Source organism: Hevea brasiliensis, chromosome 17 (assembly GCF_030052815.1).
Source record: "Hevea brasiliensis isolate MT/VB/25A 57/8 chromosome 17, ASM3005281v1, whole genome shotgun sequence".
Classification (NCBI taxonomy): Eukaryota; Viridiplantae; Streptophyta; class Magnoliopsida; order Malpighiales; family Euphorbiaceae; genus Hevea; species Hevea brasiliensis.
Genome location: NC_079509.1, coordinates 14,036,685 through 14,062,071, shown reverse-complemented (window position 1 = coordinate 14,062,071; position 25,387 = coordinate 14,036,685). Strand labels below are relative to the sequence as shown.

Sequence of the window (25,387 nt, the reverse complement as noted above, 5' to 3'; positions counted from 1 at the left end):
ATCGATGCCACATGTACCGATTCATAAATTTCGCTAATAAAACAGGAACAGGATCAGAAGAACAATTTACAAGGCTTTAAGGAAGAGATCCACTGCTTCTACAGTCTTTTCTTGACATATTCATATTTGATTTTTTCAAGCAAGCCAAGAAACGTCTCAGTAGAGAAAGCGTTGAATGGAATTCCCAACCAATTCTCTCTGGGTCATTGAATCAGGTTGTGTGAAATTCTTAGGTGAAAGCGATTCACCATAAACCACAGAAATCTTTCCTAACTGTAAATGTTTCAAGACACAAAAAGATCCCAATTTTGGTTTCTTTTTGTGAATGAGTGTGAGTTTCAGAACGAGCGAGAGAGAGAGAAATGGGAAGGAAAGAGAAGATTAACCCTCATGTCGATCTTTAATTCTTTGGTTAAAGATAAAATTGAAGATAAAAAAAAATTAAAAAAAAAAACGCTAGAAAGAGCAAAATATATACAAGAAGCAAAAATATACTATAAAAGAAAATAATAAAAATACATTGCCATGCAAAACGAACTCCAAATGCAAAAAGGGGTTAGGAACTTTCAGTTCAAATCTAACTCGTTGTCCCACTCACAAGCTCTAGTCCCCTTCATTTTCATAGTTGGATATAGTACAATTACTCCAACACAAACCCCCTCCAATTCCTATTGCTCCAAGCCAAACTAGCTGAGAGTGTCAATGAGCTCAGAAAGCTGCCCCAGTCCCTGTACATTAACCAAAAACTTCTCTCCTTCCTTGCATGACCCCATTTGTCAGTTTGTTAGGTCCCTCTCCTTTCTCTCTGGTTGCCGTGTCAAAGCAGATAAATGCTTCATTCATAACTATCAATCCCACCTTGAAAAAGAAAATTAATTAATAGCACAATCCTTTAAAACCCATCATGAAACCGATTGATCGATGAAGGAGGATCCAACCGCTGCTGCGATCCAGCTCCCCCTGCTGCATAGCTTCTTCCCCAATTTAACCCTTCCTCCTGATTGCTCAGTGACCCGTCTCTACCACTTCCCTCCGATCCACGGCTCGAACCGGCGCCAAACCCACCATGTCCTACCGGTGCACCAATGCAAGTGTAATTGGATTCTTGACCACCCATTGTGTAGTTCATGCTTTGGTGTGAAGGGTATGCTTGTGAGCTGTTGTTAAGGACATGGCCAATGTAGTAATCGTTAATGGGTTGTTGATGAGGGTATTGTGAGGGATAGGAAGGGAGGCCCGAAGGAGATGTGTATAGATATGGTTGATGAGGTGGTTGTGGTGGTGCTGCAGGCAAGATAGTTGAAGAAGAACCAGAGAATAGTCTCGGTGGGTACACTGATCTGTATGGATCTCCAATACCTGATGGATGGTAACTTCCTGGCGCCATGGGATGGCAGCTGCTAGGAACATTAGAACGTTTCACGTCCTTTTTATTTTCATCAAACAAGAAGAAGAAGAAGAAGAAGAAGAAGATGAATGATGTTGGTGCCGTGATGTTAGTGATCTTTAAATCGAACACAGAATACTGAAACTAATCGAGCATAGTATGTCCTTTGGTGCAACAACAAGAGGATCAAGATTTAAGAAAGTAAAAAGATCAAGATTTATTTATTTCAGTTAAAAACAACCAGCGGGTCATTTGGTTACATTATTTATTTTCCTTCTCTGAGGAAAAATCTCAAGAAAAGAAGTAAAAATGGTGTAGAAGGTTCGGAAGGGCAAAAGAAAGAGATAGAGAACAATGGTGATCATGCATATGCATTGTTTGTTTATACGTACCCTAGATGACCTCCTTGGGCTGCTAGGTTATCGCTGTTGAAGACCAGCTGGCGAGCTCGGTTCAGAGTTTCTGTCTCCCTCTCTGAGCAGCCAACAACACAAATCAAATCAAAGTAACAGAAAAAAAAATAAAAATAAAAAATCAACCCCCAAAAATCCTCTCCACCAAGAATTTCAACAATACACCAACTTGGTTTTCCTCGAGATTGATATGACTACTAGAATTTCATGGCAAATCATTGTAAATAACAACCACTGCCCATTCTATAGAAAAAAATTTTTTTTTTTAAATAGTTAGTTTATTTTTGTTGAACAACATATGTTGATAGAAGAAGAGAAAAAGAAATGACTTGCCTTGTCTGTGTCGGTTCATGTGCCCTCCAAGAGCTTGAGATTTGCAGAACTTGAGGGAGCAAAATCTACACTCATAGACTTTATCGCACTCATCTTTCCCATCCTTCGCGCCGTTTTTCTTTTTCCTATAGCCTGCAACAAAAGCAACCAATTAGAGCAATTTCGATGAGACCATTCTTAGCCCCTAAAGCCGAACCCTAGTTTCCCAAATCGTGAACAAAGATGAAGCAATTCAAACCCACTTTTCTTTTAGCTCCTGTTCCATTTCTTCCTCCTCTAGTTTTTCATTTCAAGCTTCATAATGCCAAAAGAGATAGAAATTAATCTGCACTCATCATAGCCAAAACAACTTAGCTAGCATTTGAAGAGTGCATCCTGCCTCCTCTCTTCAAAAAGTTTTTTGGTGTTTTTTTCCTTCTAATTTCTTGATCGTATTTAGTCTTTCCCTTCTTTTACTAAAAAATAATCGTTATGGATCAATTTTTTTGTAGTATTTTAAGCAAATAAAAGAAAGGGAAAGAAAAATTACGCATACCAGAGGAAGAGCCTTCATCAAAGACTTGTTTACCATCTCTAGTGTAATCGTCGGGCAAGTTGTTGAGGTCTAGTGGGTTCTTCTCAGGTCTCCTGGGAAAACAAAGAGAAATGGCAAAGTCATAAAAGAAAGTTGAAAAAAGGTAGAGAGAAGACTAAGAAGTAGTAAAGGAGATAGAAAATAATTAGAGAAAAGCAAGCAGGTGGTGAATGAAGGAAGGGGTGGGTTGTGGGGGAGACCTACATGATACCGACAGAGAAAGACAGAAGCCAAAAAAAAAAGAGGTAAACAATCTTTCAGATGGGAAGATGACTAAAGCTTTACAAAATTATAAGACTTCAGTTTGAGACTGCAATATAGAGGCTAGTCGAGTGAAGATGGAGAAAAGAGCTTTGAAAGTTCTCTATCAGTTTCTCTGCCAACCCTTCTGGACTTATCTCTTTCTCTATCTCTCTCTCTCTAATTGAAGGGAGAACAGCAAGGGACAGTGTGGTCTCGTGACTTTAAAAAGGGTGGAGGGGGTGTGTGGGGAGAGGCTAAGGCAGGTGGTTTGTGTCATTTGGTTAGGTTGAGATAGAAACAAGGGAATGAGAGGGACGTTGCCTTACTTTTTTTTTTTTTGCCTCACTCAAGGAGGCTAGCTTAGGTCTCTATTGCCCTACAACTAATAGTGTCAATGCTCAGTCATGTATAATGAAATGCATTTAAATAGTTTATAAGGTTTCTAGCTGAGACACAAGAGATTGCAATAAAAAAACCCGTGTCCTTTGCATATCTTCCCATCATTAATTAAAGTTGTGCAATCCTCTTGCCCTACAATTTTTGCTGCTGTATATTATAAAAAATTATAAAGTGCATTAAAAGGAATCAATTGTAATTATTAATTATAATGGGTCTCGTGTGAATTCCACTATAATAAACACAATTATAGTAGTTTTGGTTAATGAGTCATGGTGTTTCTTTTTTGATATATTTTTAATAAAGATTTTTACTCATAAAAGGGAAAAAAAAAAGTTATAGTAAATTTATTATATATACAACAGATGCACCAAATAATTTATCATATAGTGCACACACAACTCCTTCCTGTTCTTTCTGTTGATGTATTGAAACCCATGCCAGAAGTTTTTTATGGTCCCCATTGCAGCTTAAGGCTCTTCCTGGGAATCATTGTACCCTGGACTTAATTGCCACGGGTCATGGAAGTGTTACCATCAATATCTAATTGTTAGGGTTTTGTGAGATCTAAGTTGGAATATAGTGATCTCAACCCCACACAATTGTTGTTTTATTCTTTGGAACATCGATCCTAGCTAGTTTCTTCTTCATTGTCATTGTCAATCAATCAAGATTCTGAAACAAAGTTACAAAAGCCCTTCTCTTTTCTTTTTTTTTTTCCCCACAATAATATATTTATAATTCAAGTATCTTGCATATAGATCACAATACATACTCTTACAATTCTAATAGTATTGTGATATACATACACGCACATGGAGTGTTAGTGCAAATCCCTATGGACTTTTTTAAGAACAACAAATCCCTATGGACTTAATGCGGTATATGAAAGCCAAATCATGAATAAAGCAAAAGGAGAGATATATACCTAAATAAGACAGGAATCAAGCAAATTTAGTGTTGGTGAAATTATCTAATGAATGTTAAATCGATGGAAGCTCATTTCTCAACCTATAGCTACTAAGGGTCCTTTTAGAGTATCTGCTTCACCTGTGTATTCCTGTTGAAAATTAATGAGGCATAAACAGCAATAGAAGCTCATTGGGTTTTCAAGAGGCAGATCAATTGCAGGTGGTTCATATATATGGACCACGATATCTCATGGCCTTGACTTGGTGGTATTGATTATGATTAGCATTAACATATTTGTATGGCAAGGCCAAGCAAGCAGGCAATGGCCATGTGTGCCCAAATATCTGAAATTTTTCTTACAAGTATTTAAATTTTTTACTTTAAGTGGTCCATCCCACCATTTGTGTCTAGTGGTAATCCTCAAAAATTGATTGCAATTTAATTTAATGATTTTCAGTCAAATCTTCCAACTTCACATCTACCATTGACATTCCATTTCGCTCATTTTCTGAGATAAAGAATGAACTAGAAGGGAAAAAAATATGTCTGTTTTGGTTCTAGAAGACAAAAATAGATTAAACCAGCAGCAGAGTAAAATGCACTTCTTCGCATATGAGGTAAATACATCATCAGAGTAATTTTCAACACCATAAAGTTAAATACAGTGATGTCGATTTAAAAAAATAAAATTAAGGGATATTTACGATTTAATTTTTAGATATTGCCATTATTAATAAGTCAATTCTTATATTTTTAAAAACTCATTAAAACGTTCTTAGCATTTTTCTCATTAACAATTTAGTCCTCTATCCAAATTTGTTTGATTCTGCTGTTTAAAAATGGTCAAAGGAGAGAGAAACTTTTTAAAAACCAAAATTACCTCCCATCCAAATCTCTTCTTCGCAAACAGCCACCGTGGAGCACCGTGAAACAGCATTTCTCTTCTCTCAGGCAGTTCATCAAATAATTTATGTGCTTCATGTTTAAGCCTTGTTTTCGAATGCATACCAAACACACTGCACCCAACAAAGACATCATATAGTTGCCCAAACTTAATCGTGATTCCTTGAATCATTTTCCTATGAAGCATAACTGGGGTGAAGGAGACGCTTTAAACGTACAAGGAAAGTGAAACAAAGAAGGAAGGTAAGGAACGGGAGAGGCGAGATAAGGGTAGAGTAACCAAAACAATCCAGAACACATAAGAAAAATTAAAAGAGCTCGCAATTCAAGACTTGTAGAACAACCATTCAAAATAACAAACTATACTTGATAAAACCTGAAAATATAAAATTTTTTCAGTTATAAGAAAGCAAGCAGCTCTTTTGCTCTAAATGTCCCCTAATTTATTAATTAAAATCTTAAAAGAAATGAAAATACATTGTTTATATTTCTTTATTATTACTAGATTTTAACACAAAAGCATATATATATATATATATAATGAAATTTTATTTTCTTATTGAATGTACTTACACAGCAGGAAGAACCCATATTTTTCCTATTAAAATATAGTAAAATTTCTTTAGGAAATAGAAAGCCTAATTATGTAGCCCAAATGAAATTAAAGGAGAAAAATCCTTTCACTCTTGTTCATGGTTTGCAATTTGAAATATTTTTCCAATCAGTTTCATCCCATGCCAGTACTTGAGATTTAATTTGGCTTTGGCTGTGCCAAATATATTATTAAATCTTCTTCTCTGTATTCATCAGGTTTTGTAGTTTTGACCCCATTCTTTTAATTATCTTAGTGATATGTGTTTGCTGCTTAACTAATAACCTCAAGCCCCAAACCTTAGAGGTGGCTGTATATAAATCTGTAGTGAAAATTTATGTCGATGTCTCTTTCATGTGCACATGGTGGCGAAGCTAAAAGGTTTATTTTGAGGGAGCAAATTATATTAATAATTTATAAAAGAATTATATATTTTTAGTGTATTTCTATTCATAATTTCCTCATAGCAATTTTATGTAAATTATAATTAAAATTAAAAAAATAAAGAATTTTTTTATTGGCGTACATATAATTTGATTTGAAGGCTTATTTTTTTTTTAAATCAGAGAAGTTATTTTTAATACAAGCTATAAATGATAATTAAAATCATTATTATGACCAATTGTCTCAAAGATTGTGAGGCATTGAGTTTGAGTTCTAATTGGATCTAATTATACAAAAAAAAATGTTATGAATTATGATGAGATAAAAACTTATTAATTAATTATTATAAATATAATTATTAATTGTGAGGTTTATTTCCTTAACATAATTTACAAAAGTAAATTTTTCTTACAAATAAAATTTGTAATTTATAACATAATACTTCCCTAAAAATAAATACTTGCAAGTAAAAAATAAACAAAATTTTTATATATAGGAATAATCTTTAATTTTATATATTTAAATTTTTAAAAATTTGTGAGGGGCCAGAGTCCCCACTCGTCACTAAAGATGTATTAGGGATGGCAACATAGTAGGGCGGGATGCAGATTGCTCCCTCTATTCTCGTCCCGCATAAAATCGAAGTTAGGCAAGAATTAACTTTTCCACTAAAATGCAAAGCAAGATGAGTTTCCTCGTGCATTTTTTTTTTTATTTCAATTATCACTATATAATATAAATTTGTTTATTAAACAAGAAATTATAAGTTGAAATTTTAAGTTTTAAATATAATTTTAATAATATATATATACTTTTTAAAATTGTAATAAGTATTTTTTAATTAAAAAAAATAATATATTATTATTAAGGTGGCTTTTTGGAATTTGAGATAGGAAGACCTTCTTCTCATTCCCACTCCACACAATTTTGATGGTAAGAAAGAGTTAGGAAAAAATGATCGGGTGGGTGCAGTCTAATTCAAATTGGAGTCAATAGCCATCCCTTTAATTTTTTTGAATTTATTGTTGAAGGGTTTTTCATGCCAATTTTTACCTATTGAGTATAAATCTTTTTTATGAGCAGTTCTTAAGAGGCATTTGTTCATATTGATATGATATATTTAAAATAAATAATTTTAAAGTACTTTTAAATATAATCCAACCTTAGTTTATACATGAAAAAAAAAATTGAACAATTGACTTTATATTTTATAATTATTTTTGACCTTAGCTAGAATGTGGATTGATTGAAGTTTAGGTGGTGGATTCAAGAAAAGTATGAAAAAAAATTAAGAAAAAAGGAATACATTTCCTATGATAAAGAAAGATACATGGCAATGATTATTGGACCCAAAATTTAAGGATTCACAAGACTATAGTGGAATTAATGAGGTTCTGTTTTGGTAACAATTTTTTCCTTATAAAATAATTAATTATATTTGTTTCAAAGGGACAAGCTGACCATTCTTTCTGATATTGAAAGCTTGTCTAGTGATTTTGTGCAGTTTTTAAGAGAATCTAAGGCAGATTGTTGTCAAAGCTACCTAATTCAAATGTCTTTATGCATTTGGATGTGGATGCCTTTTCTCTGGTTCTCTCTCTCTCTCTCTCTCTCTCTCTCTCTTTATTTCTCCCCCTCATCATCAAAACGACCCAATTGCATAGTTCTAATGTAGATGAGAGGTTGTCAAGTTTCATTCAAATATAAGAGCAATTTGTCGTCAAGTACCATCAAAACAGTAGCTTCATGTGTGTAATTTCTCACATGCACTACTCATGAAAAAAAGGTCAATATGCTTTCTAGTTTCGACTCCCTTATAACCCTTCCATGTCTCTACTCCACACTGATGGTTTTCATTTTAAAAAAAAAAAATTAAACTTTATCAAGACTCAAATTCAATGTGATCCAATTTGAAATTTAATATTACATATTTTTATATACTCTAGACTTGGATTAACACAGAAAGTTAAGTTCTTTGCCCAATCCAAACCTAGTTATTGATTGTGCTTTAAAAAAATTATATTTTAATTTAAAATTTCATAATTTTAGAGACGATTTCATATAAAATAACTTAATTTGTGATTTGATACTACTACTCTAATTTGGAAATGCATTTATTAATCACAATATATCACATTAATGAAGTTTTAATTTAATGGAAAAAAAAAAGAACTTAAAACTTGAAATCCTGAGATGTTCCATATATTATATTTCTATTATTTCAATTGTACTTTTGTTTAATTACTTTCTGCTTATGATTTATATTATATACTTCTATTTATATCTAAAAATATTTTCTTATGGTTCACAATACTATGAAGTGTAAAGTCTAAAGTCTCAAATTTTATAATTTAAAGTGTTTGATTGTGAAAAAGTATATCAATATTGTGTGTATTAATCTACATCTTGACTTTTTTTTGTTAAATAAATATAAATTTGTTAATTAATCCTTTCTAATTTCCAATCAATTTTAATATTTTAAATTCAAATTATCTAAAGAATAACTTTTGATTTTCAAACAATTAAAAAACTTTCAAAAGTACTAATTAGCTCAGCATAAAAATAAGATAAATATTATACGCAGTTACTCAACTTATATGTGTTTTTATAAAAATTATTAAACTTTAATTTCTTTTATAAAATTTATTCAACTTTAATTTTATTTCATAAAAGTTATTGTGACAATAAATTAAAATTTTATAGGTTAACCTACTGACCTGTCAACTATTTTATAAATAAAATTATCTTATTTTATTAATTTCTTAAAAAAAAAATAGGATACATAAAACGCATTCAGCTACCCCTCTCACCATCAAACCCTTCCCCTTTCTCTGTTTTTTCTCTACCAGTAACTACTGGTTAAATAATTTTATTTATAAAATAATTGACAGATCAATAGGTTAATTTGAAAACCTTTAATTTTAGGTTACAGTGATTTTTATGAAATCAAATTAAAATTTAATAAATTTTATGGAAGAAATTAAAGTTCGATAACTTTTATAAAAATACTTATAAAGTTGAGTAACGATGTATAATAATTATCTCATAAGGGCCTGTTTGGATAAGGGAGAGGGAGGGTAAATAAAAGTAATAAGGGGTAAGTAATTATTTTACCTTTATTTGAGAAAAAGTAAGTTAATAAAGCTAGGGTAGGGATAAGTAAGGGTAAGTCTTACCCTCCTTTATCCTTTAAATCTCAATTATTTCTACACCTCAAATTAAGGTGTAATGAGGGGCAAGGAATGAGATATGAGAATTATAAATATTTTTATTTGTACACCCCCTTAAATTTATCCCTCATTCATCTCTTCCTAAACATATAAACATAAAAAGTATATATTACCTTTCCTTATTTTTTCGTTAATTCACCCATCTAAATAGACCTTAAAAGTGGGAAGTGTCTTGTGAAGTGTGGAAGGAAGCCAAAAAAGTTGTAGGCAGAAGCCTAATATAAGCTTTTGAGCTTCAAGGCCTAAGTTTTTGGCCCATTCATATCCTCACATGGAAATGGATTTTGGGCTGTCTTTAGCCCAACTCATAATTTTTTTTAAAACCCAACTCAGAAATATTATTACTTCTTTTATTTGCCATTAAACTTTTCAATATATTATATGCCAACAATGATAATGAATATTTTTCAATATTAAAATTTTAACATTAAAAAATATTTTTTTATTAAACTCTTATCATTTTGAAAAATTTTAGGAATATACAGAATTAAAAATAAATTATAATAAAATAAATTTAATTCAAAGTTAGAAAATAAAAAAATAAATTATTATTTAATTCACATATTTTGATATTATTAATTAATTTATCTATTTATTTTAAAAATATATTAAAAAATTTATTAATTGTTACCTAAAATAATTAATAATGTCAAAATATTTCAACTAAGTAGTAATTTACCTAATAAAAAACTTAGTGAGAGTTTCGGCAAATGACCAGCAAGAGGGGCACCTGTGGGCTATTGCCCTATCCATATCCATTTAATTTCCTAGAAAATTGAAACTGCTAGCGCGCACTATCTTCTTCTATCTTCTCCATGGCAGCAATCCTCTCCCTCTCTTCAAACGCTCCTCTCAAAACCACACCCTCCCTTCATCAACCTTCTTCCCCATTCAAGGGAAACTTGGCAAATTTGAAGTTTACGACCGGCAACTTCATTCCTCTTAAACTCAACTTCAAGAGCAATTCAAATGGAAGACCGTCACTAGTAGTTACCAATCAGGCAGCTAGTGCTGCTGTTGCATCTCCAACTCCTAATGTGAGGTTCAGGTTGGACAATTTAGGCCCACAACCGGGGTCGAGAAAGAAGGGAAAGAGAAAGGGAAGAGGTATTTCTGCTGGACAAGGCAACAGTTGTGGGTTCGGTATGAGAGGTCAGAAGTCGCGCTCCGGTCCTGGTGTTAGAAAAGGGTTTGAAGGTGGCCAGATGCCCCTCTACCGCCGCATCCCCAAATTGCGAGGAATTGCTGGAGGTATTTGGCAACACTTTTGGGCTTGCTGTGTATTGTTTTTTGTTGGATGATTGTGTGGGTATTTTACATTTAATTGTTATTATCCATTTAGTTAGAGCCCTATTTTTGTTTGATAAAATGCCAATTTGGTAGGAGATAAATAGATAGTGAGATAATTTCAAATTTTCTTGCTTTTTCCTCTGTCCGAAAGTTAGTTACCTAGACATGTTTTGGCATTTGATAATCTTTAGCTTGAAAAGAAGAAAACGACTCTGCAAAAGTTGTGTTTTCGAAACGGGAGACAAATAGGCATAGGCTGTGAAGTGCTGCAATAGCAACGAACAAGGAATATGAAACCCTTTTGTCCCTTGCTGTCGAGACCTCGTCAAAATTGGATGCAGTCTAGTAGCTGGTTTTTTTGTGGATTTTTCGGTAATTCCTATAAGTAACCTGAAACACTATAGTCTTAAAAGTAGAAGGACTCTGTGTTCTAGTTTTTCTATATCTCAAAGAAGATGTCAATGCAAGTTAGAACATTTACCTTTATGTCTAAAATTTATATGCTTCAGCCTCTGCGAAATCTTGAACTTGTATCATATTTGAAATAGAGAAGCTTCTGTGCAATAATTTTTATCATTCATGAATTCTATTAGTAATATCCTATGAAATTTCTGCTAGATTCTGAAATTTCTGCTAGATTATCTTCGAGTGGCATGGCTTAGTAGTCAGTACGCCCTGCAAGAAATGTATTAACTTCAATGAGGACAACAGATTTTAATAAATAGCAGATTGGCTTTTAATTGACAGTTTTATGGTATCCAATTGCTCCTTTTTGTGTTGAATTTTAAGACTTTGCCATTGAATACTATTATTTTAAGCTTTCAATTCATAGTTGTACATGACCTGAATTTTTCTGTCGATATTGAACCTCAATGCAGAGGTGCTGGGGAGAATCTTATGCGTTATGTAGATGGATTGTAATTTATGATTCCTTGCACTATGATGTTGGTAGTGTTCAGTTAAAAATGTGGGTATACTTAGCATTTCTATAAGAGCAATAAATTTTTTTAGGGAAGTGAATGCTTCAATGGAGCACAAGTAGATAATCAAACATAGAGTTTTGCTTAGGACTTCTTTCTTTTCCTACAGTCAATCATCCCGGTATCCCATCAAATTAAGAAAGCAGTTGGAAGTATAAATATGCTATGTGGGATGGGAGCAGTTTATAGTGGTGCATCGCCATGATTGGTATAGAGAATCTGTTATCTAAATTCATGAGATACTTTATTTTGAGTTTTCATGCCATGTTGAACCTAGCTAGCAATAGCATAAATTAGCCTGGATCAACAGAAGTTCATATTTTCCTAGTTAGATGTCTTGTTTTAAACATCAAAAAGGGGTGGCTCAGAAGCATTTTATTGAAAATCTGTAGAAATTTATTGGTGATTCTCCAGACCAAGTGATTGATGACCTTCTGGTGAACCTGTGAGTATTTTTAAGTCTTAAAAGAGGAAAGATAACTTGATTGGCCTTCTATTTGAATTGCTTTGAATGTAAATGGCTTAGAATTTTGTTTATAATTTCACTCCGAACTTGATGACAACATCTATTTCTTGGTGCCTTAGATATTGATGTAGATTACACAAGATATGATTTTCACTTATCAAGGATATTGGTATTTCATATTTTTTCCCTTCTTTGAAATCATTATTTTATTCATTGAATCAATGAAGTCTGAGAAATAGCTGTGTGTAATATATATCATGTTAGAAATTCCTTTGACCACTTCTTATGTTGGTGAAGTGGTGAAGAATCCTCTTGTAGAATAATACCAGCTTCTTTAGGTACTATTATGACATGAAAGTGGTGTTTGCTGACGATCGTCAACTCATAGCAACAATCCTTTGGGTACAAGTTAGATTTAGCTTCTTGAATCTTGATTCCTATAATGCCTCTTTGTTGTGCTACCTGCATTCACTTTATGTATCATGAAATTGGACATCCGTATTTCTATTTTCCATTTTGTTTTAACATGGAAAAAACTTGCTATTGAAATGAATACATGTTATGCATATGAGTATGCACAGTCCTTGCTTGTACATTCTTTTAGATTTGTACTACTGTTCTTCTCATCTCTTTATTTTTATGAAGGTATGCATGCGGGTCGTCCTAAATATGTCCCTGTTAATTTAAAAGACATAGAAGCAGCAGGATTTCAAGAGGGCGAAGAGGTGTCATTGGAGACTTTGAAAGAGAAGGGCTTGATCAATCCATCTGGAAGAGAAAAGAAACTCCCTTTGAAGGTATTATTGATTTCTATATATGAATGGCAATTTCAAGAGTTATATTTAACCTTTCACAGCTGCTTGTATATTTTTATATTTGACATCACAATTTCTTTCCTGACTTTAATAAGTATCTGTCGCACGGCAAAACCTTAAGTCCAAATATTATTATCCGATATTCACATTATATCAGCTTGTCTAATTAGAAAAATGGAAGTATTTGAATATAAATTAGGAGCTGCTGTTGTGATCATCATTACAATATGGACGTCAAAGGTGCACAGGTCAAGTTTTATATCAGTGAGCCTGTAGTTCAACCGTTTATGCTGAGCGTAAGGTCATATTAACTAAAGTATTGAAAATTATTCAATTTGAAGTTTAGGCCCTTAGGTCAACTTGCCTTGTAAGACCATTTTGTTGGAAGGGTTTTGTTACTTATCAGCCTGCACACTTCTAAAACAAAGGAATAGGGAGAGAAAGAGATAGAAATAGATGAGAAAAGAGAAATAGATTTGATGAGAAGAGAAAGAGAATATTTCAGAGATAAGAGATATATTTGATTATTAATAATCTCGGATAATCTCGGATAATCTCCTCTTTATAAGTTCCTATTTATATTTCTTTGGATCTGCTCTACACAATTACAACTGACTGGAGACTAATTACAATAGATTAGCACAATAGAATCTCTCTGTTTAACTACTGGACTAACCCCTAACTGCTCTACTCCTTACTCGTAACATTCCCCACTCCTTGAAATCATTCTTGTCCTCAAGAATGAAGAAAATGCTGGAAATTGAAATGAATTTTAGTTGCTGCCTTCTCATCAGCTGACAGAATGTGAGAATCTCACATAGCAACTTTTGTTGGCCAGTTAATTCCCTGAATTTTGGAATACCAAATGTTAACTTCCATCATATGCTTCGGTTGAAATATCCCATAGAATTGGCTAAAAGTTGTAGGTGATCGTATGAATTGTTAATGAACAAAGAAATATTTTTTTTTCTTTTTCTTCTCTAAATTTCCCATGCTTGTTCCTTCAATTTATGGCTTAACTTTCTTCCTTTCCCTTCTTGATATTTCTTATTCATCTTTTATGAGACTTATAGGATTACAATATCTGAACTCACCGTCATGGATCTTAAAATTCTGCCACTTGCTTGTAGTTCCCACACTTTTTGTAGCTCCTTTATCTTTCCTATTTTCAAGAACATCCCCAAAAGTTTCTGTAGCAAGAATTTCAGGTTTAGCTTCTACATTCCCTATAGCAAAGTCTAGTTTCCTATCATCACCATCTTCATCTTCCTCCTCATGTTTCTCTTTTGCACTAGACAAATTAAAAACAAAATCCTGCTCCTGCTCCACATCAGTGCAATTGTCTTCCTTATTGGAAGTTTCATTAAGGGCATCTTGTTCTTCACTTGACTTTTCAGGAATTGGATCCTCATTATTAAAACCTGCAACATTCTCCTTTGCCACTTAAATTGCTTCAACCAATTTGTCCATTCTCTGTTGAAATGACTTCTCATATTTCTCTAATTTTTATAACAAGAATTCTTCTTGCTTTTTTAATCCTCCGTCGACAATTTCCATAATCCTATTAAGTAACGTTTGTTCCCAAGATTGGTCTTTTATGATCTTCTTGTGGAAGGCTGGGTAAGGTGTTGGAAAATTTTGCTTCTTAGAGAAGAAAATTTATAGGGGCAGGGGGAATAAAGTTTTGGCAGAAATAAAGATTTCAAGAATTTCAAGAAAGAATAGAGAAAAACCCTAATAGTACCCAAGAATTGGAAATTTGGGAATGCAAGAATTTAGAAGTAATTGCAGATGAAGATTGTGAAGATAGAGTCGCAAGAAAGGAAGAATATACGAGAAAGAGAAATTAAGGGAAAAGGAAGAAGAACAAAGAAGAAAATTGAATAGAGAAAAGGAAAGAGAAAATAAAAGAAGGGAGAATTTCAAGAAACAGGTTTCTTGAAATGCAGGAAGTGAAGAAGGAAGAAGAAATAGAGGAAAGAAAGGGAAGAAATTTCAAGGAAGAAGAAAAGAAAGAATAGAGAGAAAGAAGAGAGAAAGAGAGAACAGCGGAGAGAAACTGGGAATTCTGGAATTTTGGAAGGCTCCTATGAATATGCCTAGAATTGTGACTCCTGCAGAAAATATTGGAATCAAACCCGGCTCAGGTCAGGGCTCTGATATCAATTTGTTACATATCAGCCTGCACACTTACTAAAACTGAGGAATAGGGAGAGAGAGATAAAAATAGATGAGAAAATGATAGAAGTAGATGAGAAAAGAGAAGAGATGAGAAGAGAAATAGATTGGATGAGAAGAGAAAGAGAAAATTTTAGAGATGAGAGATATCTTTGATTATTAATAAAATTTCAAAGATGAGAGATATCTTTGATTATTAATGATTTTGGATAATCTCCTCTTTACATGTAAGTTCCTATTTATATTTCTTTGAATTGTACACTCTACAATTACAACTGACTGGAGAGTAATTACATTTAACTAGTTTAATAGAATCTCCATATTTAACTACTGGATTGGCCTAACTGCTCTACTCTTTACTTATAACAGGTTTGCCCATCCCCCATTTGATGTTGACAGAATTTTTTTAAAAAGAAAAAAAAAAGAAAAAAGAAAAGAAGAAAGAAGAGTTATCATTAATCTATATGGTTCTTAATAAACTGGACAATATATTGAAAATTAATCTGGTTCTGATGGCGTCAGGGGGGAAATGTTTTATTTTTTCTGTTGTTGCAGCAGTGGAAATTGTTGTTAAGTTTCTAGATTAACTTGCAATGTTAAATATTCCCCTTCAACCAGTGAGTTAAAAGTTTCCTCAGTAGATTTTTGTTTTATCAAAGTATAATAAAGGCCCTTCATTCGGTGAAAGAATTTCTAGTGTACGGATTTTATCAGTTTTTAATGATAAGGCAAGCATTGGAAAGCTGTAATGATTGTCTCCATTGCTTCCACAATTTAAAGAGTACTAAGAAATTCTAATTGCAGATAACCTAACAAAGAATATGGTCATGACCAAATCTAAGCTGCAATTGTTTTCCCTTTGACTCTTTGCCATAGAGAAAAAATGTATTGTTTCAATGGTTATTTAAGTTTGCTTATTGTTTTCTTTTGGATTTAGATTCTAGGTGATGGGGAGCTAAGTGTAAAGCTGAACTTGAAGGCTCGGGCCTTTTCAGAATCGGCCAAGGAGAAGCTTGAGGCTTCTGGTTGCTCTCTTACTGTGTTAACTGGGCGTAAGAAGTGGTTGAAACCATCAGTTATTAAGAACCTTGCTCGAGCTGAGGAATACTTTGCAAAGAAAAAGGCTGCAGCTGCTGCATCTGAGCCAGTCTCTACTTGAACCATTTTCATTAATTTTTATGTGTTTAAGGAGTAAAATAGCACGTGGAGATATAAAGCTGGGTGCTTATTATTATTACTGTTATTTTCTGTTTGTTAGATTTCTTAGTTGTCTGTCCCAGGATGTGATTTCCTGTTTTTGTATCTGCAATTCATTCGAAGCTTTTCTATAATTTGGTTTAAATTTCGAGTACTCCCCTCCCTCTCCCAAACATGGTATAAGCATTCAACGAGGCGCCCAAAATGCTGTAGGGTTTCTGCATTTTTAAAATTTTAATTTTTTTTTAATTGGAAGGAGGTTAAATATAGGCTTTTTTCGTTCCTTTTAATAGAAATATAGGCATGTCTTTAATACTCTGAGATTTGGTTCTAAAAAACCTTTTAATAAAAATTTTTAAAATTTATATTTTTTATTTATCTAATTAAATAAACAATTGAATGAATCTATATTTAAAAACTTAAAAAAAATTATTTGTTAATTAAAGTAAAAAGTTAATATTCATATTTTTAAATTTTTTTAATAGCAAAAAAAAATTTAAAAAGAATAAATTAGAGTGGAGCACATCAAATTGTATATATATTTAAATAATACTTTGTAATTTTGCGTTCATTATTATAAGCATCGTATTAAATTCAACTCAATTTCACAGTTTAACTCGGTGAATTATAAATTAAATTGAATTGATTATTGATTCAGTCAATTAAATTATTAATTAAATTTAAAAATTTAAAATATCATTATATATATATATATAGCTAATTTTTTAAATTAATATATATTTTTTTGAATTATATTTTATGGTTTGAATTTGAAATAGAAGTGGTTTTAGTTTATAACTATTGAATAAATAGTGATTTAAATTAGAAATAATCAGTATGTTTGGACAAATTCAACAAATAAAATCTCAAATAAATGAGTTTATCTAGTACAAATCATTTCAAAAAATCCAACTAAATCAGATTATTTCATTTTTAATTTAATTTAACTCCATAATTAAAATAGTTTAGTTTAAATTTGAAAAAAGAAATGACAAATTTTAATTTTTACTACAAAATTTCTTACAAGCCATCCTAAATCGGACCACTTTGGGTACACATCCACACTTTAACTTGGAATGGTCCAAATTTGTTGGCATCACACAAAATAGGAATCTAAAAAATAAAGGGTTAACATTCGTCAACGTTATTTGATGAATTCGATTTGGTGTCACATCATACATTGCTTATTTCACTTTTCCATTGCTTCCATTGATTAGAACAGACACAATTCAATAATCGAATCTATAATATTTTACTGATATTGCTTAATGAGACACTAGCTTTAGATTTATGAAATGGGTCACTCGTTAATTGGGTGAGAGTGGTCAAGAAAAAGATAAGCGTTGGAATTGTCTTGCAATTAGGCCTTAATAATTTGGAATTATTACCCCTTTTGACAGTCCATCAACGCCCGCCCTGATGCTTAGAGATAAGTGAAAATCAAAGTGGGTCACACCAAAACTAATCACAAAACTGCAAGTGCAAGTCCTAACTTTAGCAGCCTCAGCTAAGTTAGGAAAGACAAAGTTAATTGCAATTAGAATTCAATTTAATATTATATTAACATTTGAAAATGACCCTTCTCTTCGGAATATTAAACTAATTAATAATTATCTATCGAATTTTGATTAAGGATGGCACGTGGCAGGACATAAATACGTCAAATGTTATGAAAATATAACTAGTCATTGCCGGAAACAGCATCAACCATGAGGTAAATGGCCTTTTGTGTTCGTCATTACCCTCTTTCCTAAAAATGATAATTATTAATGCTGCCGATTATGCTAATTTCCTAACTCAGCCAGGATTGGTCTTCAAATGGGAAGAGAGATAAAGCTATTACTTGGCTGGCTTTGTCTAACTAATTTGTTCCGTGTTAAAGTGAATTATGCTTCATTTCGACTGTTGCACTCTCTTTTTTTTTCCCTTTAATTGTTTTAACAGTTTCACGAATGGATTATTTGTTATTGAGATTTGGATTAGGTGATATTTAAAAAATTGATGAGTTAAACCAACAGAAAATACTCAACGCTAGAAAAGCATGAGTTGGTGGGAATAATGTTAAATATATTATCTATGATAAAAATAAAAGGAATAAAAATAAAGAATTCTTTTTTTTTTTTTTCCAGTTAAAGTGAATGTAATAAATTTTTAGAGTTTGTTTGATATTGATGTTATGCATCAAAAAGCGTTTTTTTTTTAAATATCATTTTAAATGATATTAAAAAATAATTTTAAAATTTTATTTTATTATTTTTATTATTAAAATGGTGTTGCCTGTAATTTTCATATTAGTGAAAGGATTATAGAAAGTAACACAAAGAGATGTGAAATCAATAGCCTAAAGGTAGCTACTTTAATACTCAAGTCAATAAATGATAAATAGCAAATACTAAAAAAAAATGAAAGAAATGAATTGTGTACTTGACAGGTGTCAAAAGTCTTATTTATAAGGTAAATCTATAATATTCGGTATCTTGTCAGTTCATATCTAGTTATTTTCTTTCAAATATTACGAAATCGCAACTTATTATCTAATAATATTATTGGTAAAAATATAACATATTCTAATAGTCTATGTCCAATATATGAGGTTACCTTATTTATCCGAACTCAATTCAAACTAGACATTTAATATTTTCAACCTCTTGTTCTTGGTGTTATCTAAATTCCTGATATCTTGTTTGAATTTCTTATGTCTTGTTCGAACTCCCTATATTCGGTTAGTGATGAATTTGGATTTAACTCATACTTAAAAGATTTAAACCTTTTGAGAATTAGTTTAAATTTTGAGGTGTACTATATTATAAAGAATACTAAATTTATTTTTTATATTTTTTAATTAATATATATTTAAAAAATATTTATTTTAAAAATAATTTTAACAGTAATATCAAACATACCATTATTCAATTTTCATGGTATACATATGTCCTTGGCATACTTGTTTTTCAACTCAACTGCAGTCCAAGGTCAATGCCAACCACATAGGATCCCACCTTCATCAAGAGCCATTTTGTTCCTACAAATTGCATGTCCAAATAAAAAAAAAAATTCCATTCAATTATTAAAAATATTGACTTTATAAATTGACTTATATATTATATTTAGGAAATTAGAATTATAAGAGAAAATAAAATAATAAATGAAAAATAAGAATATAAATTGATTTTCCCTTTACTTGAAGGAAGAAAAAAAGAAATTTCCTCAATATTTTCCCTTCTCATTCTCTTTCACAACTTGTTTTATTTTTCCCCATGAAGGATGAGGGAAAAAAATCAAAGTGCAATCGAGCGGCTGAGGATGAATCAAATAATCCAACGGCAGTGAGAGATTTTGTACAAGGAAAACGGTTGTAGAAGATAGAGTATCGAATAAAAAACAACTTGTCCACTTGACCTTGATGTAGGACACCAATGGATGAAACGTGGCCAACGTGTCCTTTTCAGTACCAAAATGGGAACCTTGCCAGCTTAAACATGGCTTGTCCCTCCACGTGATTATTTTTATTTATTTATTTTTAAAATTGTCAAGCCACAATAAAATAAAATAAAATAATTTTATTAAAAATAAAATTAATTGATGGAGGATAAAATTGCAAGAAATGAATGGTCGGTAACGATCGAAAAGTACAGTAATATCCTTTCATAGTCATCTCTCCACCGTATCATAATTATCTTTATCATTTTTCACGTTAATTTTCTTTTTTTTTTTAATCACATTTATCACAAATTCTCCTTTATTTATTTATTTATTTTCAGTAGATGACAGATAGACATAGTATACACGCTCCCAACCTCAAAGACAGAAAAAACGGATAATATATTATCAGTTATTATAATTCATTTTTATATAGTTATACGAATAATAATTATTTTTATATTTTTAATTAAAAATTTGCATATTTAATAAATATGATATTTAAAATCATTTTTTACTATAATTAGTGAATTTAATAAACTTTTAATGTGATATATAAATTTCATAAAAAAAAGATGTAATTTTTAAGTTTTAAAATAATTTAGAATCCAATTGTAATAAAGGATTGGGATTATGATTTTAATTTCAATTTTTAGATTGGGAAAACGAGGTAATGAATGCTATCCATATAATTAGGTGTGCATTAGGCGGTGGAAGTTACGAGCACATTTATTTGTTAAATAAGAAATATTCTTAATAAGACTTTGTTTTAGTTGATTTGAAAATTGGATGAAACCTTCCTAGCCATTGTTTCTATTTATTAATAATAACATTCCACAATTTAAATTTTGAATATATTACATATTAACTCTTGCATATTATTTTAAAATAATGTGAATAAAAGAAATTCCAAAGAAGTCAAAATAAGATCCCAAAGATATTTTTTTTTCTGAAACTGGGGGCATTACTACGCTTGATGAATCCATGGTGATCACGTGCATGAGCTTCAGAAGAATAATAATAATATAATAATACAATTAAAGAGTCGAAAATTCACTCATGCCGACCACGTCCCAAACACCAACCAGATCTCGGATTCCACGTTTCAATAAGAGGGAGCGAGTGTGCCTGTGATCTACAGAACCAACCTTTTTCAATTTCACTTTCACAGATATTTATTGGAATAAGGTTGTCAGGGAGGTTAAATTTAATTTATTTTTAATTTTTGATTTAATTTAATTTATAAATTTTAATTTATATTTAAATTAATTTAATTAATAAAAATATATAATTATTTAATTATTTTTTAAAATATTATTTTTATATTATATAATTTATTTATTTATAAATTAAATAATTTATTTAAATAAATTAAAATATTATTTTTTATATTGTATAATTAATTAAATAAAAATATTATTTTTATTATTTAATATTATTAATTAAAATAATAATAATTTTTTATTTTAATTAAATCGAAAAAAATATCTTATCCTGATAAAATATTAAATTTTCTTTATTTTCATCCACTTACATAAATTTTGAATTAAATTTAGAGCAAAATTATTTTTTATATAGGAATGAGATTCAAATTCAAAATCACATAAATTATTACAAAACTCTAATATCAATTAAATCGAAAAGAATATTTTATCTAGATAAAAAATTAAGTTCTCTTTACCCTCATTTACTAGCCTAAATTTTGATAATAAATTAAATAAAACTTCCTAATAAGTAAAGGGACAAATTCAACCTTATTTCGGTATTTATTTTTCCCAATAATTATTTTTTCAATGAGGGTGCCAAAACGGATGGAGATTTCGCGGGTGGCACCGCCTGCGTGAAGGAATAAAAATATTTACCAAATTTAAATAAACGCAAAGAAAGCCAGAGAGAGACAGAGAGAAAGAGAGAGAGAGTAGTCGGTGGTCCTTTCCCTTCCTCTGTGCTGTTGCCCAATTCCCCAATTGATCTCGCCCCCTCCTTTATTTTCTTTTCCTTCTCCCTTTCTATAAAAGCAAACGGGACCGTCTTGTTCCTCCTCCTTGTTGCGTTAACCTGACTTTCTTCTTCGTTAACGATAAATATACACAGATACTTGAGAAGTCACCCTTTGGAGGAAGACTGTACAGTTGAGTACCTAAAGTATCTTAGCTCTTTCTATGTCTTTTTTTTTTTGGTCGAATTGGTTCAGATCTATGGTGGTAGCTATATTTGGAAAAGCCTTTAACAGATCTTGGTTTTTCTGGTTCGTGAATTAAGTGAAATTTCAAGGTTTTTTTTTATTATTTTTTATAAATCCATTCAAAATTAAATTAAATCTTGCTTGCTTTGAAAATTAATCTTGAGCTAAGGTGTCAAACATGTCGAGTTGGCAAATCATTATCATCGAGCTAGCTTTTTTTTTTTTTTTCTTTGGGGGCAATTTATGAAATCTTGTTTGACTGGATCTCGATGTTTAACTCTTGGTACACGCGTTAGAACTGTTATAAATTATATAATAACCTCCAAAGCTAATTTTTTGCGGATACTTCTGTCCAGGATTTTTCTTCATAGAGATTTAAGGGGGAAAAAAAAAAAAAAAAAAGATGAACCAGTGTGCTATCCATCCAAGCGCTTTCTCTACCCGCGAAGAGATACGGAGCTGCGTCTCGGACAGGAGAGATCCGGTTGTTTGTCCCAAACCAAGACGTCTCGGTATGTTGACCACCGCCAACGACCACCCTGTCAGGTCTTTCAGATGGCATCTCAGGTAATTTTTTTTTTCTTTTATTTTTTAAAATTCTAGATCTTTTTTTCTTTTTTTACTCATAAAATTCATTGGAATTTCAGCCACCAAGCGGAGATTTGTGATTCAAAAGCAGGAACTGATCTTTTGGAAATAATCCTGACAAAGGTAAAGTTGTTTTCTTTTCTTTTCTCCTATGTTTATTTTTATTCTGTTTTCGGTTTCTTTTTGCTCGTATGGTATTATCTATGATGAATTATTCTGGTAATAAACAATCTGGACGTGGTCCCTGTGAAAATATCGACATTTCAACAAAAAAGGAAAATTTACAGCACATCTGGGTACCATCCATGAACATGAGGTTGGTTAATTCTGTGGGCTGGAAGAAAGAGATTTCGATTAGACATGAAATAGATCCGTTTCCCCTTCAATCGTACATTGTTATGGATTATTAGCTTCTAAAAGCTTGTTTGATCTGCGTAATTAATTTGTTATGGGGTAAATATTTGCAGGGTGGTTGTGGTGTGGAACAATCCTGTACACAAGTAGCCTCGTCGCCCCCTTTTTTTTGTGGGTCGCCGCCAAGCAGAGTAGCTAACCCATTAATTCAAGACGCCCGATTTGGGGACGAGAAAATCTCTCCTATCTCGCCACTTATGCCCGTGCCGATTCTTTCTCCATCGGGTTTATCATCTTCTCCGACTTCCTCTACAAGGAAGGCAGGCTGCGTTAGGTCAAATTTTGGGAACAAACCAGCAGTGAGGATTGAGGGTTTTGATTGCCTTGACAGGGATCGCAGGAATTGCAGCATCCCTGCTTTGGCATAGAGAAAACCCAATTTCAATTATACAAAAGGTACATAGTTTTTTTTTTTAAAAAAGAAGGAGCTAAACAAACAATCGGTCAAACATCTTTGATAGTGTGAGAGGAATTTTGAACTTATCATGAGAGGGAAAGGTGAGGGCGGGGCATCTTTTGCTAGTGTAAATAACTAAATATGTTTTAAGGGTGCTTTTGTATGTACTGATGTGTCTTTGTAAGTCAAATAGTGTCTGTTAACAAAAATAATGGAGGGTTATTGGAATTTTGTGATTAGGAAGATCGGTAGGAGATGGGATTGGGTTGAATTGAGAAAACTCTTGTTTCGCTCAATCCTGTGTGTTATTATAAAAAGTAATGCTGAGTCTCAGGTGAGAATGTGAAAATTTTTCTTTTTTTATCTTTTTAAGTCCTGGAGTTCCAATGAGCGGCTTATGAAGGGAAATCTGTACAAAAATTGAAGTCGGCGTCGAGTCTTTGATGTAGTCATTTACAATGTAAATATTACCCTTTGTTTTTTAGAAATGGAATGATTCTGTTTCGTTTTTTTATCGGCATGATCTTGCTTTTTTCATCCAACCTGCAAAAGTAAAAATGTTCGTGTGATAATGCTTTTGATATTCGCTTGTGAATCACGCCAATGGGCAAAAAGAAATGGGCCCTGGTGAAACGGAATGGGTTATCAATGATTCCTTGTCTGTATCCTATCTCTATGATGAAGAGCAGGATCTTTGCTTTGTAAAACCGCATCTTTGGTATGAAAAAAGATGTAAAGCAGCGAGCAATGAACATGATATCTCCTGTTTCTGTACGTGAAAGATTTCTTTGCGCTTTTAAGCAATTCCTCTTCTCTGATTATGTTTTGGCAATGGCATCAGAGGCAACGACCGAGGCCACTGCAAAAGTTTTGGCTTTGGGCAGGGCTTTCTGGTGGAGTTACATTATTAAGACGGACCTTGCTGCAATCAATATCAGGTTCAGATTGTTGGGAAAATGTCCAAATCGTTTGGTCCAATCTAATGAATGAAATCACTTGAACTATCGTTTAATCTTAATGACATAAGCTGTGATTTAATATCAATCAAATGATAACAGGATGGATATGGTGCTCTTCTTTTTTCTTTGTTGGGATGGTAATTCAGTTTCCAATATCCATGAATTAAAATCTCAAACGCACTCTCTATTTTCGTGAGTTGCGCCGGCATGCATGGACCTCCAATAAGGCCAATTTAAAGAAGGAATTAGAACCTTTTTTTTATGGGAATTCCTTTTATTTTTATTATTCCTTCTTAAAACCCTAAGTTGGACCAGCTCTAACTCTCATATCTGAGAGTCAAAAAGCAATCATGATCTCTCGTGAGGTCCATATAAGCTGTAATATTTTATTAATGTTATTTATATATTTAAAGAAATTATATTAATTTTTTATCTTATCAATATCCATTCTTTTTTAAAAGATTAAATATTAATTTTATAAAATTAAATTAATAATTATTTTTTAAAAAAATTAAAATTTATAAAAATAACATTTAATTCTTTATTTTTTATACTAAGAGGGAGACGTAAGCAATTGCAAAGATGAAAGGATGCATAGAAAAGAGAATGCAATTAGCTTTTGCGACGGTCCACTGAACACTGAGAATTGATTTTGCGTTTCAAGTCCCAAAGGGAGGCTCCTCCAGCTGCTTCTAACCGTTAGAATGCGGGAGCGTGCAGGCATGGCATGTGCCCTGGAAATTTGAAAAAATATATATAATATTTATTTTTATCCTTTTTCGAATTAAAAATGATTGCCATTGCAGTACTTTAATAAAATAATACTACTGCTACTACCATATTGTGGTTCAAAATTTTCGAATTTCAAAAGCAAAAGAAAAATAATCAGTATAGGATGATAAATTAACTTAAAAACCAAACTCAAAACTACTACTACTATATACAACTTTTATGTAAATGGGTTATCGGAATCAAGGAATTTATGGCTCTGAGTTTGGAGGAGTTTTTTTTTTTCTTCCTTTTAATCTATTGATTTGCTGGAATATCTTTCCAATAAAAGTTGGATTCTTTTTGATAAATTACATAAACTGTACCTTAATTAAGGAATATACAATGAAATTTACCAATCCA

At 31.7% G+C, this 25,387-nt stretch overlaps 3 protein-coding genes across 4 annotated transcripts; 2 read left to right on the top strand and 1 right to left on the bottom strand.

Moving 5' to 3' along the window:
• Positions 1-441: 441 nt before the first annotated feature.
• Positions 442-3,237, bottom strand: LOC110633557 (zinc finger protein JAGGED). The gene is made up of 5 exons (XM_058140159.1): positions 2,912-3,237; positions 2,669-2,760; positions 2,134-2,265; positions 1,780-1,861; positions 442-1,397 (listed from the first exon to the last, which is right to left on the bottom strand). Coding segments are annotated over exons 1-5 (813 nt in total). The 5' UTR covers positions 2,914-3,237; the 3' UTR covers positions 442-892.
• Positions 3,238-10,077: 6,840 nt separating this feature from the next.
• LOC110633579 (50S ribosomal protein L15, chloroplastic) lies at positions 10,078-16,447 on the top strand. Its single transcript, XM_021782242.2, has 3 exons — positions 10,078-10,618; positions 12,749-12,900; positions 16,034-16,447. The coding sequence occupies exons 1-3, from the start codon at positions 10,183-10,185 to the stop codon at positions 16,253-16,255; spliced, it is 810 nt and encodes a 269-aa protein (XP_021637934.2). The 5' UTR covers positions 10,078-10,182; the 3' UTR covers positions 16,256-16,447.
• A 5,129-nt stretch (positions 16,448-21,576) lies between these two features.
• On the top strand, positions 21,577-23,811 carry LOC110633575 (uncharacterized). Of its 2 annotated transcripts, none has more exons than XM_021782239.2 (4): positions 21,577-21,844; positions 22,255-22,465; positions 22,546-22,609; positions 22,954-23,811. In XM_021782239.2, the coding sequence occupies exons 2-4, from the start codon at positions 22,302-22,304 to the stop codon at positions 23,266-23,268; spliced, it is 543 nt and encodes a 180-aa protein (XP_021637931.2). In that variant the 5' UTR covers positions 21,577-21,844; positions 22,255-22,301; the 3' UTR covers positions 23,269-23,811. The 2 variants fall into 2 exon arrangements, with proteins under 2 accessions (XP_021637931.2, XP_021637930.2); XM_021782238.2 differs by having other exon boundaries at positions 21,577-21,858.
• Positions 23,812-25,387: the final 1,576 nt, after the last annotated feature.